Here is a 20,130-nt window from a genome sequence, read left to right on the forward strand (position 1 = left end):
GGGGCGTACAAAAGTCATGTGGGAATGTGCCATATTACCAAAATTACATTAACCTAATATTGTGAACCTGATGGTCATTACAGAAATAGATGTTGATACAGATGAATACTGATACAGAGCCATCTGAAATAGGAAACAGCAACCCACTCCAGTATTCTTGCCTGAAGTCCCATGAATGGGAGGAGCCTGGCAGGCTACAGTCTATGGGGTCACAAAGAGTCAGACATGACTGAGTGAATGCGCGCAGAGAGAGAGAGAGAGAGCCATAAATAATTAAATGGGGGAAAAATAAATAAATAGATGACCAATTTTGGATGGAAAAATCACCACTGTCTATTCTCTAAATAACTAAAGAAAGCTCCAAATCTGTGAACTGCAGACCTTATCAGTGGAGTAAAGGCAGAATTATTGCAAGGGGTTTGAGAACTATATTCTTCTTTACATATTTTCTCAAAGGATACTAAAGGTGCAGCTTCTGTCATGGGGGAATCTCATGAAGACTTTCTGGTTTTTTCCAGATTAGCTTCTGGTTTTCAAAAGGGCTGTCATGCTGGAAAAGAGTAGGAAAGCCACTGCCCTCCAAGTCTTTGTGAAAACCCAGGAAAGTAAAACGTTAGGCATGGATCAGGTGTGGCCCCTGGGTGCCTAGTGCTGAGAGGGTCTTGTCAGGGGCACTTGCTTGGGGTTCTTCTCCGAACCAGCCCCACCCCTCCTGGGTGTGCCAAGGGTTTGCGTAAGACCCCAGCTGATGCAAAACACTGATCAGGATTGGGAAACAGTGAGCAAACACGGATGTGAGACCCACGTGAACTCTGTCAATAAAACAGTTGACGCCATAGCTGTCAGAGGGGTCAGCCTCGCCAGGAGGTGTGTTAAGGGTGAAAGATAAGAATGATCTGCTGAAGTACATTTGGGCTGCCACAGGTTCTTCCTCACCAGGTGTTGAGCAAAGAACTTTCCACATGTCAGTATTTTCTGTTGTCTCCTACCTTACCACCTCATGGTGGGCCCTGGAATGAAAAAGTAGTGCTGGGTTGTGGGCCTGAATGAAATCTACACCCTCCAAATAGCCCTGGGTGGACTGCAAGCTAAGGAAGGCCATAGCCTGCAAGGGAAGGCTTGCCACTAAGTGTACGAAATGAATTAAGAGCCAGATAGAGTGCCCTCCCCTGCCTCATTCCTGTCTCTCTCTCCCCTAGCCTCAGTCCCCGTACCACAAGGACCCCGAGCCCAAGCTCCATCTACATGCCCCATTTCCCCCTGTTTTGCCACAGGAAATGGCAACCCACTCCAGTATTCTTGCCTGGAAAATTCCATGGACAGAGGAGCCTTGGAGGCTACAGTCCACGGGGTCGAAAAGAGTTGAACACGACTGAGCGACTTCACTTCTTTGCCACTCAGCAATAGAAAAGAATTCTCTAAATTTCACCCACTTTGGACCAATTGCTGAGAACCAGCTTAGAATGTGAATATTTGTCCTTCCTGTTTTCTTTCCATGGTTCCCCTGATCTCTGGTGTTTCTCTCTTCAGTGTAAGATAACCTGCTGTCTCAGTTTGCCTGGGACTCAGGGGGCTCCCAGGATCTAAGACTTTCAGTTTGAGAAGCAGAGAGGTCCCTGGCAAACTGAGATGAGTTGGTCACCCTGAATGTTTTCTCAGCACCTTGCCTGGCCTGGAAGCAGCACCCCACAAATACTTGACTGGTGAGGGAGCACCAGCTGGGAGAGAGTACTGGAAAGGATGCACACCAAGCACGTGGCAGTGACTGCTTCTGGAGGTTGGGGGACAGAGGGCGTTTTGGCTTTACCCTTAACACTTCCTATCCAAAAAGGCGAAGCAGATTGGCAAGATGGGCATGGTCATTCAGTAAGAATGACAGGTGCAAAAATGCTTATTACAGACATGTGTAAGTGTTAAGTCGCTCAGTCATGCTTCACTCTGTGTGACCTCATGGGCTGTAGTCTGCCAGGCTCCTCTGTCCCTGGAATTCTCCAGGCCAGAACACTGGAGTGGGTAACTATTCCCTTCGTCAAGGGATCTTCCCAACCCAGGGACAACCTGGGTCTCGGGCATTGCAAGCAGATTCTTTACCATCTGAGCCACCAGGTGAGCCCACTACAAGACATAATTCACTATATTAAAAAAATTAATGTTTCATTAAATAAAAAAGCCCAAAGAGAATCCTGAAGCTGGCCTTCAGCAGTCTCCCACCCCTCCCCAGGACAGGGTCCACCCCTTACTGCTCTCCTCCCATGGGTGGGGAAGGTATACTTCCTGAGTCCTTTCACCAGAGCCTCTTTGGGGTTGCAGGTGGGGCCGCGGACCACCCTCTCGCAGACCCACTGCCTCTGCAACCATCTCACCTTCTTTGGGAGCACACTCCTGGTGATGCCCAACGCCGTGGATGTCCGCCAGACTGCTGAGCTCTTTGCCACCTTTGCGGACAACCCTGTGGTTGTGACCACCGTGAGCTGCCTCTGCGTGGCCTACCTCCTGGTGCTGATCTGGGCGAGGAGGAAGGATGCTCAGGATCAAGCCAAGGTGAGGTGGCACGATACACGGAAACAGCAGGGGGCGAGCAGTCCCCTTGCAGGAGCTCCAAAGAATGGAGCCCTGGTGGGGGGCCGAGGGGCCAGCTGCAAGTCCAAGCCTTGACCCCTGGAGTCATCTCCGGTAAGCTGGCCTCTCAGCCTCTTTACCTGTAAAATGTTCTTGTGTATCAAATTATCAGGAGGATCATAAAACTGACCACTTGTTGAGGATCGACTGTGTACCAGGTACTATTCCCACTTAATGCCCAAAACAGCACCAAGGGGGAGGATGCTGATGTTGAGAGTCCCCTAGACCACCCTCAAATTCAGTGATTTGCTAGGAGGACACACAGGACTTTAAATAGCTATTATCCTCATGGTTCCAGTCTACTACAGTGAAAAAGCGCAGATTAAAATCAGAAAAAGGAAGGGTTCAAGAGATATCAGGCAAGAGATTCTAACTGTCCTCTCCCATGGAGCCCTACAGACAGATGAATTCTTCTAGCAGTGATGTGCAACAGCACATGTGACGTATTGCCCACTAGGAAGCTCCCCAAACCTTGGTTTTACTAGGGGTCAGTCTCTTAAGTATGGCACCTGCATGACTGCCGTTAGTCTCTAGCATCCACTGCCCCTCATCCCTGCCCAGGTCAGGCTGACAGAGCGTGGCCCAAAGCTCTCACCACAGATCACACTGCTAGCACATAATGCCTAGGGTGGCCCGAGGCCCCGGATAGTCAGACATCCTGATTATGCAGGATATTTCAAGAACTTAGAGGTTATCTTCCAGGAGCTTGCCAAAACCAGTCCTTTCTTTGGAATGTGTAGGGTAATTATCTAGTCCAAAGCCACCTCCAAGGAGCCAGAATTCAAACTCAGATCTGCCTGACGATAAGTCAGGTCTGAGGGTAAAAACAAGATCAAACAATAACCAATTGTGACAACAAAGTTCTGATTCTTTTTCTGATACATGCATCACATCTGACCCATAGGAGCCTTCAATACACACTCAGGAGTGAGTGAGCACATAAATGAATCTAAGAATGCACTGCACCTTTCAACATTGCCTCCCCTCCCTACATACAGCAACACCTCTCAGGATATGAATGGTATGAAACCTAAAAAGATAATAGTTGCCCAATTTATACTGTTGTCTTTGATTTGCCCAAGGGGTTTAACACTAATATTTTAAGTCTCTCAGCTGTAGGTTGGTTTCTGGGGAGCAGACCCTCAGATGGAGTTGAATATGCAGGGTGTTTATCAAGAAGTGCTTGGGATCAGCCCCGGGGCAGGGAAGGAAGAAGGTAGGACGGGCAGGGGGAGAAGTCAAGTTGGGATGCAGCCTACTGATAGTTGATTGACTCCTTGAGGAGCTCTGGAATTGTCCTGAACTACGCTGAGAAGCCCAGGTGGCAATGAACCAATCTGTCCTTAGATATCGGGTTCCCTGGGAGGTGCATGACTTTGACAGAGATGACTTGCATCCCTGACAATATCACCTCGGCAACTGAGAAAACAGCCCTTCACCGACAATAGATCTGGGGAGCTCACCACTGCCCAGCCCTCTGTAGCCTCTGACCAACTCCAGCTATTTATTTTTTGCTAAAACAACATTCATTTTTAAAAAATTTCCTTAGAGGCACAATCTGGTTACCAATGTTATGAGAAATCATTTATGAACAGAGTTTGTATTTATCAGCTCAAACATCAAACATTCTCAGCTTAATACCAAGTTCATCTCCAATTTGACTACTTTGGGTCATATTTAATAATGAATGTATATTTTTTATTTTAAAAGTTTTTGTTTTTATAAAGTAATTAGCCTCCAATTAAAATAAATAAATTTAAATTAAAAAAAATAAAAGTTTTGGTTTTCACTTGAAACCCTGCTTTTATAAAGAACAGTTCTTATCTGATGCAATGAATCAATAGCAGACATAAGTGTGCTTCCCCCCCTTTAACTGTCATGAACGCCCAACTCACTCCCGGCTACGTGTGTGGTGGATGACCCCACAATGCCATCCTTCTGCCCAGGTAAAGGTCACGGCGCTGGAGGACAACGACCCCTTGGCTCAGTACCACTACCTGGTGACAATCTACACTGGACACCGGAGGGGGGCAGCCACCTCCTCAAAGGTACTTGACTCACCAGACCCCTTGGTCAGTTAGCATGTACCACCCAGCAAAGCGCTGACCAGTCGGTTGTTGAGTTACTTTAGCACACTGGATTTTGCTGTGGGTTTTTTTTTAACTTCTGCTTTTTTTTAGAGAAAAGTATCTTTTTGCTAGACAAAAATAATACCCTAAGCCCCAATATTTAAAAAGATAAAGGAGGAGTGGATTAAGGGAGATCTGGGGTCTGATGCTGCTTCCCTGGTGGCTCAGTTGGTAAAGAATCTGCCTGCCAATGTAGTAGATGCAAGAGATGTGGGTTCAGTCCCTGGGCTGGGAAGATCCCCTGGAGAAGGAAATGGCAACCCATTCCAGCATTCTTGCTTGGGAAATCCCATGGACAAAGGAGCCTGGCAGGCTACAGTCCATGGGGTTTCAAGAGTCGGACACTACTTACAGACTAAGCTACCACCATCACTGTACCCACTGGTCTTCTCATTTAACCCTACTAAAGGATAATTCAAACAGCTAGTTACCTGCACTCAAATGTGCTCACATATGCAGAACAGTCAGTAGACTGCTACCAATGAATAAAGGGGAAAAAAGAATTTTTAAGAGAAAGAGGACAAAAGAAAAAAAGAAACAATGGCAATCATTTGAAAAAAAACCTCAGATTACATTTTTGAGGAAAACAGATTAGCTGGCATCCAGCTAAGAGGTGAGGCTGTCCTTGAAAGGCTGACTAAAGGTAGTGAAGCCATGATTTCATTTGTTTATGGATTCTCCAAAATCCCTAAAAGTTTAGTTGTGGAGCACACAGCAGGTTGTTTCTGTCATGTCTCAGCATCCTTAGTTAAGTCTGGCCTGCGTCATGGCCTTCATCAGAATGTACCATCCCTCACAGCAGCCTCCAGGCTTCCTTTACTGAAACTGTGCTCCTTGGAACATAGCTTGAGAACCACGGATACTGTGTGTACTGTGCTAAAGAAAGCTCTTTTGATTTGGGGTTTTTTAAAAACTATTATTTATTTGGCTGCACCAGATCTTAGTCGTAGCTTGCAGGCTCTTCCATCTTTATTGCAGCATGAAAACTCTTAGTTGTGGCATTCAAGACCTAGTTCCCTGACTAGGGATGGAACCCCTTGCATTGGGAGCTCAGAGTCTTAGCCACTGAATCACCAGGGAAGTCCCTCCATTGTTTTTTTAAAAATTATATTAGGCTCCATGAGAGCATGGCATGTGTCCATTTACTTTTTACTTTTTTAGTCTTATTTAAATCTTAATTTTTACTTGTGTATACATTTATTTTTATTTGAATTAAATAAATTTTTAAAAATTGCTGCACCTCAGTGCCTCAATCAGCTATCTAACGCACAGTAAGTACTCAGTAACTATGTGCTGAATAATTGCAGGAATCACTTTCATCCATCTAATGAAACACCCACCCCATTTCTATTTGATATGAGGAACTGACCTTCCTAGGAATGAAAGAGTGAAAGTGTGTGATCCACAGGCCATTTCATGGCTCCCCATTTCACTTTTCAATTGATACTTCTTAGTTGAGTTCTTCTGGCATAGTGGTTCTCAAAAGGTTGGCCCCCAGGGATGGCTGGTAATTTCGGAAGTCATTCTGGTTGTCACAATTTAGGAGAGGAAGAGATGCTGCTGGCACCTAGTGAGTGGAGGCCAAGGATGATGCTAAACATCCAACAGCACACAGGAAAGCCCCAGAGCAAGGAATTGCCTGACCAAGAATGTCTACAGGGGAGACTCTGCTTTAGAAGCTGACTCTGAAACAAGGATTCAAGCACAAGTAGTTCATTTGAGAGGGGATTCGAGGGCACCCCATAGTGGAGTGGGAAGCCAGGCAGGGAAGGGAAGGAATGAAGAACTCATAATCAAGCCCACCACCCCTGTGGGCAACTGTAGCCCAATCCCACTGGGGAACTCCGGAAAGCAGTGAAGAACGTGGGCCTCAGAGTTATCCCAGCAGAGGACTGAGGGAACTGGGCTGTTTATCTACCAACCCCACAAGTCATCGGGGGAACACAGCTTGCAGGGGCCATTAATTCTCTGCCAGCTTTCACCTGCTGCTCTGACAGCCAAGAAACCCCCAGAGCAAGAGACACAGCAGCTGGCAGTGGGACAGCCTCACCACTGTGGTGAGGCTGAGGGACGGATATCAGTGGGGCATAGTGATACCTGCTGTAGTTGTTTTGGGCTCAGGTAATCAGGCATGGCCACCAGCAGCACCTGCAGGGCTTCAGAAAACTACAGATTCCTGTGCCCAGTATTCTTGGTAGATCTGGATGGGGCCCGAGAATATGTATTTTCAAAGTAATGGGCAGTCATTCATTCCTGCCTCAATACTGGGAACTCTGGGAGCCCTGAGAATATAGTCCTTAGGGAGAAAAACCAGTTCTTGCCCTACGGCCCTTTCAAATAAACAGACGGGAAGTCTGAAAAGTTCATCAGGAAGCATTTTATGAGTACGGCTCATCTCAAAGATGTGCATACAGATAGTGTCACCTCAAATTTTCATACAGCTGAAAAATAACTCAGGCAGGCCCACGGTGGGACGAGAGGAGGAGAAAGGGCAAGCTCCGTTGGGTTTCATTGGTTTTCAGACACCTCCAGTGAAACACGGGGCTCAGTTACCATGCAGAGTTGGCCACTCCTGGCCTCTGGGTTTCAGGTGACTGTCACCCTATATGGCCTGGATGGAGAGAGTGAGCCCCACCACCTGTTGGACCCCGACATCCCAGTTTTTGAGCGAGGGGGAGTGGATGTCTTCTTGCTCTCCACCCTGTTTCCCCTGGGGGAGCTGAGGAGCCTGCGACTGTGGCATGACAACTCAGGGGATCAGCCATCTTGGTGAGTCAGGGGTGGGCAAATCACAGGGACCTACTAAGCGACAGGTCCAAGGCTGGGCACTGTGCATATGCTGCCTTGCTGATCCTCATGAGCCTCTCTAAGAAAACAGAATGGATCCCTATTTCACAGATGAGGAAACCAAGGATCAGAGAGGCCCACCAGTCCACAGGCCACACACAATGCTCAGTCTCTCATTTAGCTCTCAGTTTCTGCATCTATAAAATGGGGATAGATGCCTACTCTAATGACAAACCCTGCCCAATATGAGGAGAGTAGATGAGACACTGGCTGATTCTCCAGGAGAAGATGTGAGAACGGCTCCACTGCAGAGCACTAAGCTAATTCCTCCCATGCTTTCCTCACTGGATGCTCACTGACCCTCCGGGACAAGTGCTGTTATTATTCTTGTTTTATAAGTGGGTGAATGCCGGGGTCCTGCCCCGGCTGATCCAGGGTATTCGAAGCGGGGACGGTGTCGGCGACCTATTTATTTAAATATTTTATCAAAGATATAAAGAGTAATAGGATGAGGATAGCTCAGTAGGAAAATTCAGTGGAGAAAAGAGGCTGAGTGGCTTGGTTTACGCGGGAGACCAATAAAACTTCAAGACAAGAAGTTTGCACCACTTACGTAGGCCACAGGCGTCCTTCCGTTCTCCCGAAGGAGAGGAGACACTGAGGCCTCCCCGGTCGGATCTTAGAAGCCCAGGCATAATTAGTAAGCATGGTGGGTTCCGCGCTCCAGATGGAGACTCAGCCAGAGTGAGAGAGAGAGCGACATGGGGAGACCAGTATTTCGAGAAACTGATCCCAATTCTTTATTTTCCATGGTCTACTTTTATACACTGAGATGTTATACAAAAGTCACGCGGGGTCAGCAGTCCTGACTTTTATCAAAGTCAGGTGCTTCATACAAATGTATACAGAGGTCTTAGGGGTGTTACATCATCTTCTGGCCAGGGGACCTGCTGACAATTTACGACCCTCTCCTTGTGACAGCGGTCAGTCAACCAGGACACTTATTTCTCCAGGGGTGATTATTCTCAAAACAGATGCCACCCAAATAAAGTTACATTCCTACAGGGTGAGGGTATAGTGGGTTTTAGTTAAGGAAAGAATTTACTTAGCCTAAGGTCTAACGTGATTAATATCAAAGGTTAATACTTATTTCTTTTATATATTCATTAATGTGTGTAAGGGCAGGGGATGTGGAGACTTAGCAACAAACATTGGCTCAACAAATGAAAAACCCTTCACCAATACAATTTCTAATCAGCCCATTATATTTATACTAATAGTTTTCTAACTTTTCTAAGGAACCTGTTTTTAGAAGGTTTAAAGCATCTCGTGCCTCTCACGGTTGGGAGGCTGTGAGCAATCACATGTGGCCGGACAAGCCTGTCAGGCAGGCTAGAGAACCTTCAGAGGAGTTTGTAGGTTAAAACACTCTTATCACGCCCAGGAATTATTATTAACTGGAGCTGTAGGTTAACTCCTTCTCCGAAAGAGGTGGTGGGGGACAGCCCCCCGTAAAGTCAGAGATGTAGGTGAGAGCACAAAGTAGTAAAGTAGGCAGGCTCTGGTTATGGGGGTAGATGCTCGAGGAGTTCCAGGGGGACTCCTGAGGCTCGATCCCGCCTTTGCGTATGTCGAGCCTCCTTCCTCATGACCTTTGTCACGGGCGGAGTACCTCACTCTGGCCCCCAACAGGTGAATCTAAACTTGGGAAAGATTAACTGACTTGCCCAAGGTCACACAACTGGCAAGCTCAGAGCCAAGAGTCCTCCCCTTCCTGGCTTACTGCACTCCCCATTTTGCCTGAGACCCAGATGAGTGGCCTCCAGCCTGAACACTCGCCGGTGGCTGGCAGCTTTCAGAAAACACAGCATTTCGACCAGTGTCCTTAACTCATCTACAGGATTAAGACCCTCAGCTGAGGGTTGGTTCCTAGGATGCAGACTCTGAGATGAAGTTGAATATGGAGGCTGTTTACCTAAGGGATGCCTGGGATTAGCCCCTGGACAGGGAGAGAAGCAAGCAGGATGGGCAGAAGAGCTTTGATGCAGCCCAAAGACAGATCAGCTGACCACACAGGGAGCTTTGGAGCTGTGCTGAGTTGGGTTGAGATGCCCAGGTCTTGATCACACCCAGGTGCCTCACCCAATGGGCACTGGATGTCAGCCACCTCAGGAGGGTGTATGACCTCAACAGAGGTGGCTCTTACATGCCTGATGGGGACTATCCTCCATGAAAGGAGAAAATGCATGTCAAGAGCTTCTTAGCATAATCCCCACTGTGCAGTAAATGCTCAATAAAGAGTGCCTACAGGGCTTCCCTGGAGGCTCAGTGGTAAAGAATCCTCTTGTCAATGTAGGAGACAGGGGTTTGATCCCTGATCTGGGAAGATCCCACATGCCTCAGAGCAACTAAGCCCATGCACCACAACTTTTGAGCCTGAGCTCCAGAGCCCTGGAGCCACAACAACGGAAGGCCAGGCGCCCTAGAACCCATGCTCCACAACAAGAGAAGCCACCGCAATGAGAAGCCCACCTACTGCAACCAAGAGTAGCCCCCACTCGCTGCAACTAGAGCAAAGCCCACACAGCAACAAAGACCCAGCACAGCCAAAACTAAAATAAAGTTATTTTTAAATAAATAAAACATAAAATTACATAGTTTAAAAAAAAAAAAAAAAAGAGTGCCTATTGATATCATTAGTCTCATTTCCCTGTAAGGCAACAGAGAAAACAGCTGCTGCTGAATCTGACCTCCCAGCAGAGGCAAGATGACTTCATTTCTTCCCTGGGCCTCAAAGATCTAAATCAGATTTGATGATCACCACAGAGCCCTGAGTCCCAGATGGAGGGCAGGCCCATTCTCTGGATGGAGGCCCAGGGGTGGACCGGGTTTGTGTGCTCAAGCTTGCACCTCCCTAGACACACAGTCCAAACAATTCCACTTTCCTTGCTTGTATCAGGATGGTGACCCTGGGCTTGCTGCCCTACATGAGGCTGCACAGTTTCAGAATGCACGCTCTTGCAGCATACCTGTGAAAACTTGGCAGCCTCCAAGCTGGTGGTCTACACTAGCTGAATTCCCCACATGAAACCAAATTCACCCACTGATTGGGGCATTTTGATCAAGGCACTAACGGCAATGAAGAAAAATACAAAGTCTCTTTTTAGGAGTTCTCGTTCTTGGACTCAGGTCTGCAATATATTAACATTATCTTCAAGGGGTCCAAAGACATCTCATCTGCCTAACATTATCCTCAAAAGTGTGGGTCCCCTCCAGGTATGTAAGCCGGGTGCTGGTGCATGACCTGGCAATGGACCGGAAGTGGTACTTCCTCTGCAACTCATGGCTATCCATCGATGTCGGAGACTGTGTCCTTGACAAGGTATTTCCAGTGGCCACAGAGGAGGACAGGAAACAATTCAGGTACTGTTCTTTTTCCTTTAAAGCAAATGCTCTTTTGTCATTTCATCTCTAGAGGAATTGCATCATAATTCAGTCTCAGCCAAATAAAAGCATGTTTCAGCTTGCAGGTCTGGGTAGCTCTGAATGTGTGATATTAATGACTAATCGGTTTTTCTTGATGTGATAGAAGGGCCTGGAGGGACACGGACCCTTCGAGACAGAATTATCTTCAGGTGGTGATAAGTTATAGAACAGTTATCCAAATTTCCTTACGCATAAAGTAACTTGCCTGAGGTCACACAGTAGGTAAGAGGGCTCCAACCACTCTGTCCAGAGTCCCCATCACTAATTCTAAATGATGCTACTATGATGCTGTATTTCTTCTATAACAGAAAAAAAAAACAAAAAACAAAAAAAAACAGATGAAGAATTTTAGAAACAAATCCTCCATCTCAGTCCAGGATTGCTCCAAAGAGCCCAGGCTTCTCCCCTATTCCTGTCTCCCTAATGCCTGTCACTCTCCCCTGGTCTGTCCACAGCCACCTGTTTTTCATGAAGACCTCCACAGGCTTCCAGGACGGCCACATTTGGTACTCCATCTTCAGCAGCTCAGCTTGGAGCAACTTCACACGTGTCCAGAGGGTGTCCTGCTGCTTCTCACTGCTCCTCTGCACCATGCTGACCAGCATCATGTTCTGGGGTGTCCCCAAGGACCCAGCTGAGCAAAAGATGGACTTGGGTAACTCCCACTCTCCAGGCATGGAGATCAGGGCTACTGGCAGTAGACATGAGCTGTCACTGCCCAGAAATGCCATGCAATTCCAGAGGCCCCAAGACTACTCTGAAGTTCAATAACTCATTAGAAGGACTCAGAAGTCAGACATGCCATTATACTCATAATTATTAGAGAAAGGATACAGATCAAAATCAGAAAAAGGAAGAGGCATGTGGGGCAGGATCCATGGGAGACTAGGCGACTAGGCACTGAGCTTCCAATGGAGTCTGGATGGTACTCACTCCTTCAGACAATGACATGTGATCACACGTGCAGAGTAATGCCAACCATGGATCCTCTCTTGAGCCTTAGTGTCTAGTTTTTATTGGGGCATGCTAACATAGACATGGCTGACCCTGGATGACTGACCTAAGACTCCAGCTCCTCTAGACGTTGAGGTGATACAGGGAAACCAAGGCCCCCACCATAAATCACATTGTTAGCACAGAGTATACCAGATGACCCAAGAAACCAGGTAAACAAAGGCACACCCATCAGGCAGGACATCCCAAGGGCTCAGTGGTCACCACCTGCCACTCCCTGCCCCCCCAGCCTTGGTGCCATTCAAGGGGCAGACCTCTCTTCAGGCAAGGATAACCCTTGCTGCACAGCCACATTGTGGGAAGGGTGGAGGGGACTCTACTTGACCCCTGCCCTCCATCTGCCCCAGGTCAAATCGAGTTCACTTGGCAGGAAGTGATGATTGGGCTGGAGAGCTCACTCCTCATGTTCCCCATCAACCTCCTGATCGTTCAGATCTTTCGGAATACCCGTCCTTGGGTGGCTAAGGAGCAGAACGCTGGGAAATGGGATGGGAGGCGCCTCAGCCTGGCACCCTCACCACAGCCCACGGAGGATGGCCTTCTGACGCCTGAAGCAGTGACCAAGGCAGGTCTCAACCCTGGCAGCACAGGGGGACTTCTAGCCTGGGAAGAAGTTGGGGTGGGGACTGGGGTTTGAGGCCTGCAGTCCATGTTGTCTGACAGCGTCGGTTACCAAGATTCATCAACTGCACACACACGCACGTACACATATGTGCAAAAATGTGAACATCACACGTACACATGCAGGCATACACACATGCCACATGTACACACATTCACACAAACCATGGATACACCCACAAACATGTATAGAGGTACACAATGTACATCTGCACAGTGCACACATGTATACATGCATACACATACCCACATGAATGCTTACACACATGCCACATGTACACATTAACACACACCACACATCTACAATGCATACATATATGCAAACAACATACGCACATCTCCACACACATGTACACACATGTGTGTACGTGTGTTTATACACATGTACACATGTGCAAGCACAGACCTACAACATACATTCACACATGCACAGATACCTTTTTTGGGTATCTATTCTGTACAAAATATTATACTTTCACTACAGATCACAGGCTGGAAGTACCCCAAAAGGATTCCCTCTGTATTCATGCATTTGTTACGCATTTATTGAGCACCTATGTGCCACACTTTGAGGAATATAGCCTGAAATGTGTCAGTTGAAATCCTAGAATAGAGATTTTATGCAGGACAAAACAGAAGCTCAAGGTGATCCAAGGTCACGTCTCAGTAGGCAGACCTGGGATCAGACCCAGACTGTCCAGCCCCAGGGTGAGTGCTCTTGAGTACTCTGCTGTCCCCTTACCTGTAGCTCACATCCTGTTCCCACTGGGTGACTTGCAGGATTTGTGGAGACTTGTCAGCTCCCTGTTCAAAGCTCTGAAGGTGCCACCCCCTCTCTTGGGCTGGGACTCCACGAACTCAATGAACATCAACCAGCTGCTGGCCTTGATGGAAGATGTCATCTGTCGACAGATCAAAGCAGGGCAGGTCTTCTCGGAGGAAGTCAGCCAGACAGGGGCCCCTTTAACACTCACTCTTGGATCAGTACAAGTAAAAGGTGAGTTTTGATATTTCTCTGCTTAGAGGGGACATGTTGGAGCCAGGTGGATGCAGGACTGAGGGCTGTGTCTGTATCACTAGGGGATCAAGAAGTCTTCCCAGGGTCTCCCTCACCAGCCTGCACTCCAACCACTCACCATAGCCTCCCTCTCTGTACTACAGGTATCCTGGTCTCCACATAATTCCAAGGTGCCTTCCCATGAAGGCCTGTACACATTGTTAGTCTTCTGACCTTTAATGTCCTCTCTCCTCTCTTCGCTTGGCTAATGCCTACTCAGCTTGTATTCTTGGCTGACGTGTCCCTTCCTCTGAGCAGCAACTCAATCACTCAGCCCACAACAGGGTCTCGAGCCATGTGCTCTTTAGCTCTTAAGTATCTCCTGCACTGCTTTCACATTCAGTTCAGTTCAGTTCAGTCGCTCAGTCGTGTCTGACTCTTTGTGACCCCATGAATCACAGCACGCCAGGCCTCCCTGTCCATCACCAACTCCCGGAGTTCACCCAAACTCACATCCATCGAGTCATTGATGCTATCCAGCCATCTCATCCTCTGTCGTCCCCTTCTCCTCCTGCCCCCAATGCCTCCCAGCATCAGAGTCTTTTCCAATGAGTCAACTCTTCACATGAGGTGGCCAAAGTACTGGAGTTTCAGCTTTAGCATCATTCCTTCCAAAGAAATCCCAGGGCTGATCTCCTTCAGAATGGACTGGTTGGATCTTCTTGCAATCCAAGGGACTCTCAAGAATCTTCTCCAACACCACAGTTCAAAAGCATCAATTCTTCGGCGCGCAGCTTTCTTCACAGTCCAACTCTCACATCCATACATGACCACAGAAAAAACCATAGCCTTGACTAGACGGACCTTTGTTGGCAAAATAATGTCTCTGCTTTTCAATATGCTATCTAGGTTGATCATAACCTTCCTTCCAAGGAGTAAGCGTCTTATAATTTCATGGCTGCAATCACCATCTGCAGTAATTTTGGAGCCCAAAAAAGTAAAGTCTGACACTATTTCCACTGTTTCCCCATCTATTTCCTATGAAGTGATGGGACCAGATGCCATGATCTTCATTTTCTGAGTGTTGAGCTTTAAGCCAACTTTTTCACTCTCCTCTTTCACTTTCCTCAAGAGGCTTTTTAGTTCCTCTTCACTTTCTGCCATAAGGGTGGTGTCATCTGCATATCTGAGGTTATTGATATTTCTCCCGGCAATCTTGATTCCAGCTTGTGCTTCTTCCAGCCCAGTGTTTTTCATGATGTACTCTGCATATAAGTTAAATAAGCAGGGTGACAATATACAGCCTTGACGTACTCCTTTTCCTATTTGGAACCAGTCTGCTGTTCCATGTCCAGTTCTAACTGTTGCTTCCTGACCTGCATATAGATTTCTCAAGAGGCAGGTCAGGTGGTCTGGTATTCCCATCTCTTTTAGACTTTTCCACAGTTTATTGTGATCCACACAGTCAAAGGCTTTGGCATAGTCAATAAAGCAGAAATAGATGTTTTTCTGGAACTCTCTTGCTTTTTCCATGATCCAGCGGATGTTGGCAATTTGATCTCTGGTTCCTCTGCCTTTTCTAAAAGCAGCTTGAACATCAGGAAGTTCACGGTTCACATATTGCTGAAGCCTGGCTTGGAGAATTTTGAGCATTACTTTACTAGCATGTGAGATGAGTGCAATTGTGCAGTAGTTTGAGCATTCTTTGGTATTGCCTTTCTTTGGGATTGGAATGAAAACTGACCTTTTCCAGTCCTGTGGCCACTGCTGAGTTTTCCAAATTTGCTGGCATGTTCAGTGCAGCACTTTCACAGCATCATCTTTTAGGATTTGAAATAGCTCAACTGGAATTCCATCACCTCCACTAGCTTTGTTTGTAGTGATGCTTTCTAAGGCCCACTTGACTTCACATTCCAGGATGTCTGGCTCTAGGTCAGTGATCACACCATCGTGATTATCTGGGTCGTGAAGATCTTTTTTGTACAGTTCTTCTGTGTATTCTTGCCATCTCTTAATATCTTCTGCTTCTGTTAGGTCCATACCATTTCTGTCCTTCATCGAGCCCATCTTTGCATGAAATGTTCCCTTGGTATCTCTAATTTTCTTGAAGAGATCTCTAGTCTTTCCCATTCTGTTGTTTTCCTCTATTTCTTTGCATTGGTCCCTGCAGAATGCTTTCTTATCTCTTCTTGCTATACTTTGGAACTCTGCATTGAGAGGCTTATATCTTTCCTTTTCTCCTTTGCTTTTGGCTTCTCTTCTTTTCACAGCTATTTGTAAGGCCTCCCCAGACAGCCATTTTGCTTTTTTGCATTTCTTTTCCACGGGGATGGTCTTGATCCCTGTCTCCTGTACAATGTCACGAACCTCCATCCATAGTTCATCAGGCACTCTATCTATCAGATCTAGTCCCTTAAATCTATTTCTCACTTCCACTGTATAATCATAAGGGATTTGATTTAGGTCATACCTGAATGGTCTAGTGGTTTTCCCTGCTTTCTTCAATTTAAGTCTGCATTTGGCAATAAGGAGTTCATGATCTGAGCCACAGTCAGCTTCTGGTCTTGTTTTTGCTGACCGTATAGAGCTTCTCCATCTTTGGCTGCAAAGAATATAATCAATCTGATTTCGGTGTTGACCATCTGGTGATGTCCATGTGTAGAGTCTTCTCTTGTATTGTTGGAAGAGGGTGTTTGTTATGACCAGTGCATTTTCTTGGCAAAACTCTATTAGCCTTTGCCCTGCTTCATTCCATATTCCAAGGCCAAATTTGCCTGTTACTCCAGGTGTTTTTTGACTCCCTACTTTTGCATTCCAGTCCCCTATAATGAAAAGGACATCTTTTTGGGGCGTTAGTTCTAAAAGGTCTTGTAGGTCTTCACAAAACCGTTCAACTTCAGCTTCTTCAGCGTTACTGGTTGGGGCATAGCCTTGGATTACTGTGATATTGAATGGTTTGCCTTGGAAACAAACAGAGATCATTCTGTCGTTTTTGAGATTGCATCCAAGTACTGCATTTCGGACTCTTTTGTTGACCATGATGGCCACTCCATTTCTTCTGAGGGATTCCTGCCCGCAGTAGTAGATATAATGGTCATCTGAGTTAAATTCACCCATTCCAGTCCATTTTAGTTCGCTGATTCCTAGACTGTTGACATTCACTCTTGCCATCTCTTGTTTGACCACTTCCAATTTGCCTTGATTCATGGACCTGACATTCCAGGTTCCTATGCAATATTGCTCTTTACAGCATTGGACCTTGCTTCTATTACCAGTCGCATCCACAGCTGGGTATTGTTTTTGCTTTGGCTCCATCCCTTCATTCTTTCTGGAGTTATTTCTCCACTGATCTCCAGTAGCATATTGGGCACCTCCTGACCTGGGGAGTTCCTCTTTCAGTATCCTATCATTTTGCCTTTTCATACTATTCATGGACTTCTCAAGGCAAGAATACTGGTTTGCCATTCCCTTCCCCAGTGGACCACATTCTGTCAGATCTCTCCACCATGACCCGCCCATCTTGGGTTGCCCCACGGGCATGGCTTTCACATTGCTTGTTGCCAAATCATGAATTACATGGAGAGCTGTACATGTGTACTGCACATTATTCTGGTATGAACTAGTCTGACTCTCCTCTTGCCCCTTTCCACCTAGATCGCTGTCTCCAGTGCTTAGACCAGTTGTCCAGTAGAACTTCTCACAGTGACAGAAATGGTCTATGTCTCTATTGACCAATATGGCAGCCATTGGCCACAAGTAGCTATTGGCACACTTGAAACATGGCCAGTGTGACTAGGGAACTAAATTAGTTTTATTTTAATTTAAATAATCACACATGGCAAGTGGCTGCCATATTGGGTGGTGTGGCTTAAGTATGCTGCCATTTTTAACACAAGACTGATCACTGTCTTAACCTTGTTTAGAATACAAAAATGGGCGCTATAGATTGGGGAGTTTGAATTCATAACTCTTTGGCCCACTTCTGATACAGTGAATTAAATTTTCTGGAGTGAGGCCAGGAATCTGCATTTTTAACCAATCACTTTGGTGACTGTTACGTGGACTGAATGTTGAGAGCCACTGCCCGCAAGACAAGGTCCGAGTTCCTTAATGGAGCACTCGAAGCCCACCTGGCCAGGCCCATGCTGACCCCATGGTCAGCCCCATTTTGACCCCTGTGTTCCAGCCACGCTGGAGGATTAGCCCCAGAGAGCTGGGCTTGGGCTGCCCATGAAGGTCATCACAGCAGGAGCTCTGCTGATGCCTGCACTGGACACTTGGTCCTGTTTGGGGGTCTTTGGGGTTTGGGGGCATAGGCATTCACAGCATGGGCCTTAGAACAAGGACTCTGGAGTTGGTCAGACCTAGGGCTCGCCCACACGCAAGAGCAGCTGTGCAGCTTTGGACAGTTGGTCAACCTCCCTGAGAAAACCATTTCCTCCCTGTAAAATGGAAGCATTGATCCAGCCCTCTCCTTGGCTGGTTGTGAGGAATCAGTGAGATTATTGGACACTTGAACTGCTTAGACCCAAGACTGACACAGAACAGGAATTCAGTAAGTGATTATCATTGGGAGTGACGGGATCTTCCGGATACACTGCTAGAATGCTTGCAACACCAAGGCTGTTGATGCTGGAAACTAGCTGTGGCATCAGTGAGGGAGGCCCAGGAAGGAGGGGGAGGTAGAAGGCCTGAGTTGAGTCAAGGGAGGCAGGGTCTGTGTCGCCATTCCTTTACCCACAGCTGGTAAAGGAGCCTCTACTTTCTCCACATCACTTATTTTCTCAGTCACTTCTCACTCGTGACTGGAGAGGGGTCCTGGAGCCAGGGTGCTCCATTGTGCCATCTTCTATATGTAGTTTCATGCACCCTTTATGAAAATGAACTCTGGTCCAGACCTGAGCCCTTCTTGCCCAGGAGAAAGCCCCATGGGTGCCGGTCTCCCATCTCAGGGTCCAGGGACCCAGGCCATAATCTACCTGGAGAGGCCAAGCTTCCCTTAGAAGGTATGGGGAAACAGTGGAAAGGGTCAAAAGTGTGTTTTTCTTGCATGAATATGTTTTACCTCTGTAATTTAAAACATAAAACACCTTTGCTTTTTAAAAAAATTTTTAGGAAACTGAAATTTGAAGAAAAGAACTGCAGAAGAACATTCAGAAGTAATCAGGGGAAACTTTTTCACTGGCTGTTTCATGCTGTTAAGGAATTATTATTAATTGTTTTAAAAATTGATAATGACACTGGTTTTGTTTTTAAAAGGAGCCTTTTCCTGATACAGGAGAATATTTAGTGTCAGGACATGGGGCTTGGAATTTAGATGAGATACGACTGGCCATGAGGAGATAATTTTGAGCAATGGGTACAGGTTCATCTCATTCTCTTTTCTAATTTAGAATTTTTCATAATAAAAAAACTAAAAACAAAAGATCAAGACTTATACCATCTTTGGCAACAGGCAAACTTGGCTTCAAATTAAAATCTTGTATGTATTAAAATATTTACAGATGAGAGAACTCTGTGTCTAGGATTTGCTTTTTATATACTCCAGAAAAAAAAAAAATTGCAGCGCAGAGGAAAGACTGCCAAAATGTGGGTATATGCTGTGGGAGGGCAATACGTATATTATTTTCATCTCTTCTATGTGTAAGGAAATTTTGAAAATGCCCTTGATAAAAGACTAGAAGTGTGTGTATGCTCAGTTGCTCAGTCATGTCTGATTCTTTGTGGACCCATGGACTGTAGCCTGGCAGGGTCTTCTGTCCATGGGATTTTCGGGCAAGAAGAAGTACATTCAAATCCTAACTGACCATGTGGGCTGAGTACTCCATCTTTCTGAATCTCAGGTTTCCCATGTCTTGGCATATGGTAAGTGCTCGATATAAGAAAATCATCACCAACACCTCTTTTTCTATTGCAGGCAGTCTACTCTGTCATTCAGCACCAGCTGATGCTCTTTCTCTCCCTTGTCCTCCAGAAAACATGCAACGCTCCAGGCCCAAGGTGGGCCCAAGTGATGCCTGGAAGAACAGTGCCTTCCGGCAGTGTCTCTATCTTCAGCTGGAGCACCTGGAGCAAGAGCTGCTGCTGCTGGAGCCCCGGTGCTCCTCCCAGGGTCAGAACCACACCAGGGCACTAGGGCAGCTACAGACCCTGAAGGGCTGTCTGGTGGCACAGGCTGGAACCCTGCCCCCAGCACACTCCAGGTAATCTACTCCCCTGGGTGCTCCCAGCCTAGGGGCCTGCCAGGACAGCATCCTGGGCAACATCAGAAGGTTATTCATCCAGATCTTTCCAGGAAGCAGCGACTCAGGACGTGCAAAATTTCAGGAAAGAGGGCATTCGACAGCGTGATTTTATCAGATCACTGTTGGAGCCCTTTGTACAGCATTTTACAGTTTATAACCATTTCCACATGGGTGCTTCAAGGCTGCACTCTTGGACAAGCCCCTCAACCTCTCTGAGCCACATTTTCCCCAT

General features: G+C 46.7%; 1 protein-coding gene across 1 annotated transcript in view; it reads left to right on the forward strand.

Annotated features, from left to right (window-relative positions):
- PKD1L2 (polycystin 1 like 2) overlaps positions 1-20,130 on the forward strand; it is a 107,942-nt gene that overhangs the window by 64,143 nt on the left and 23,669 nt on the right. Inside the window, exons 24-31 of the mRNA XM_027513951.1 lie at positions 2,311-2,541; positions 4,566-4,667; positions 7,339-7,517; positions 10,812-10,958; positions 11,477-11,676; positions 12,383-12,600; positions 13,437-13,653; positions 19,628-19,856. Of these exons, the coding sequence (XP_027369752.1) occupies positions 2,311-2,541; positions 4,566-4,667; positions 7,339-7,517; positions 10,812-10,958; positions 11,477-11,676; positions 12,383-12,600; positions 13,437-13,653; positions 19,628-19,856 (1,523 nt within the window). The remainder of the gene's footprint in view (positions 1-2,310; positions 2,542-4,565; positions 4,668-7,338; positions 7,518-10,811; positions 10,959-11,476; positions 11,677-12,382; positions 12,601-13,436; positions 13,654-19,627; positions 19,857-20,130) is intronic.

Source organism: Bos indicus x Bos taurus, chromosome 18 (assembly GCF_003369695.1).
Source record: "Bos indicus x Bos taurus breed Angus x Brahman F1 hybrid chromosome 18, Bos_hybrid_MaternalHap_v2.0, whole genome shotgun sequence".
Lineage (NCBI taxonomy): Eukaryota > Metazoa > Chordata > Mammalia > Artiodactyla > Bovidae > Bos > Bos indicus x Bos taurus.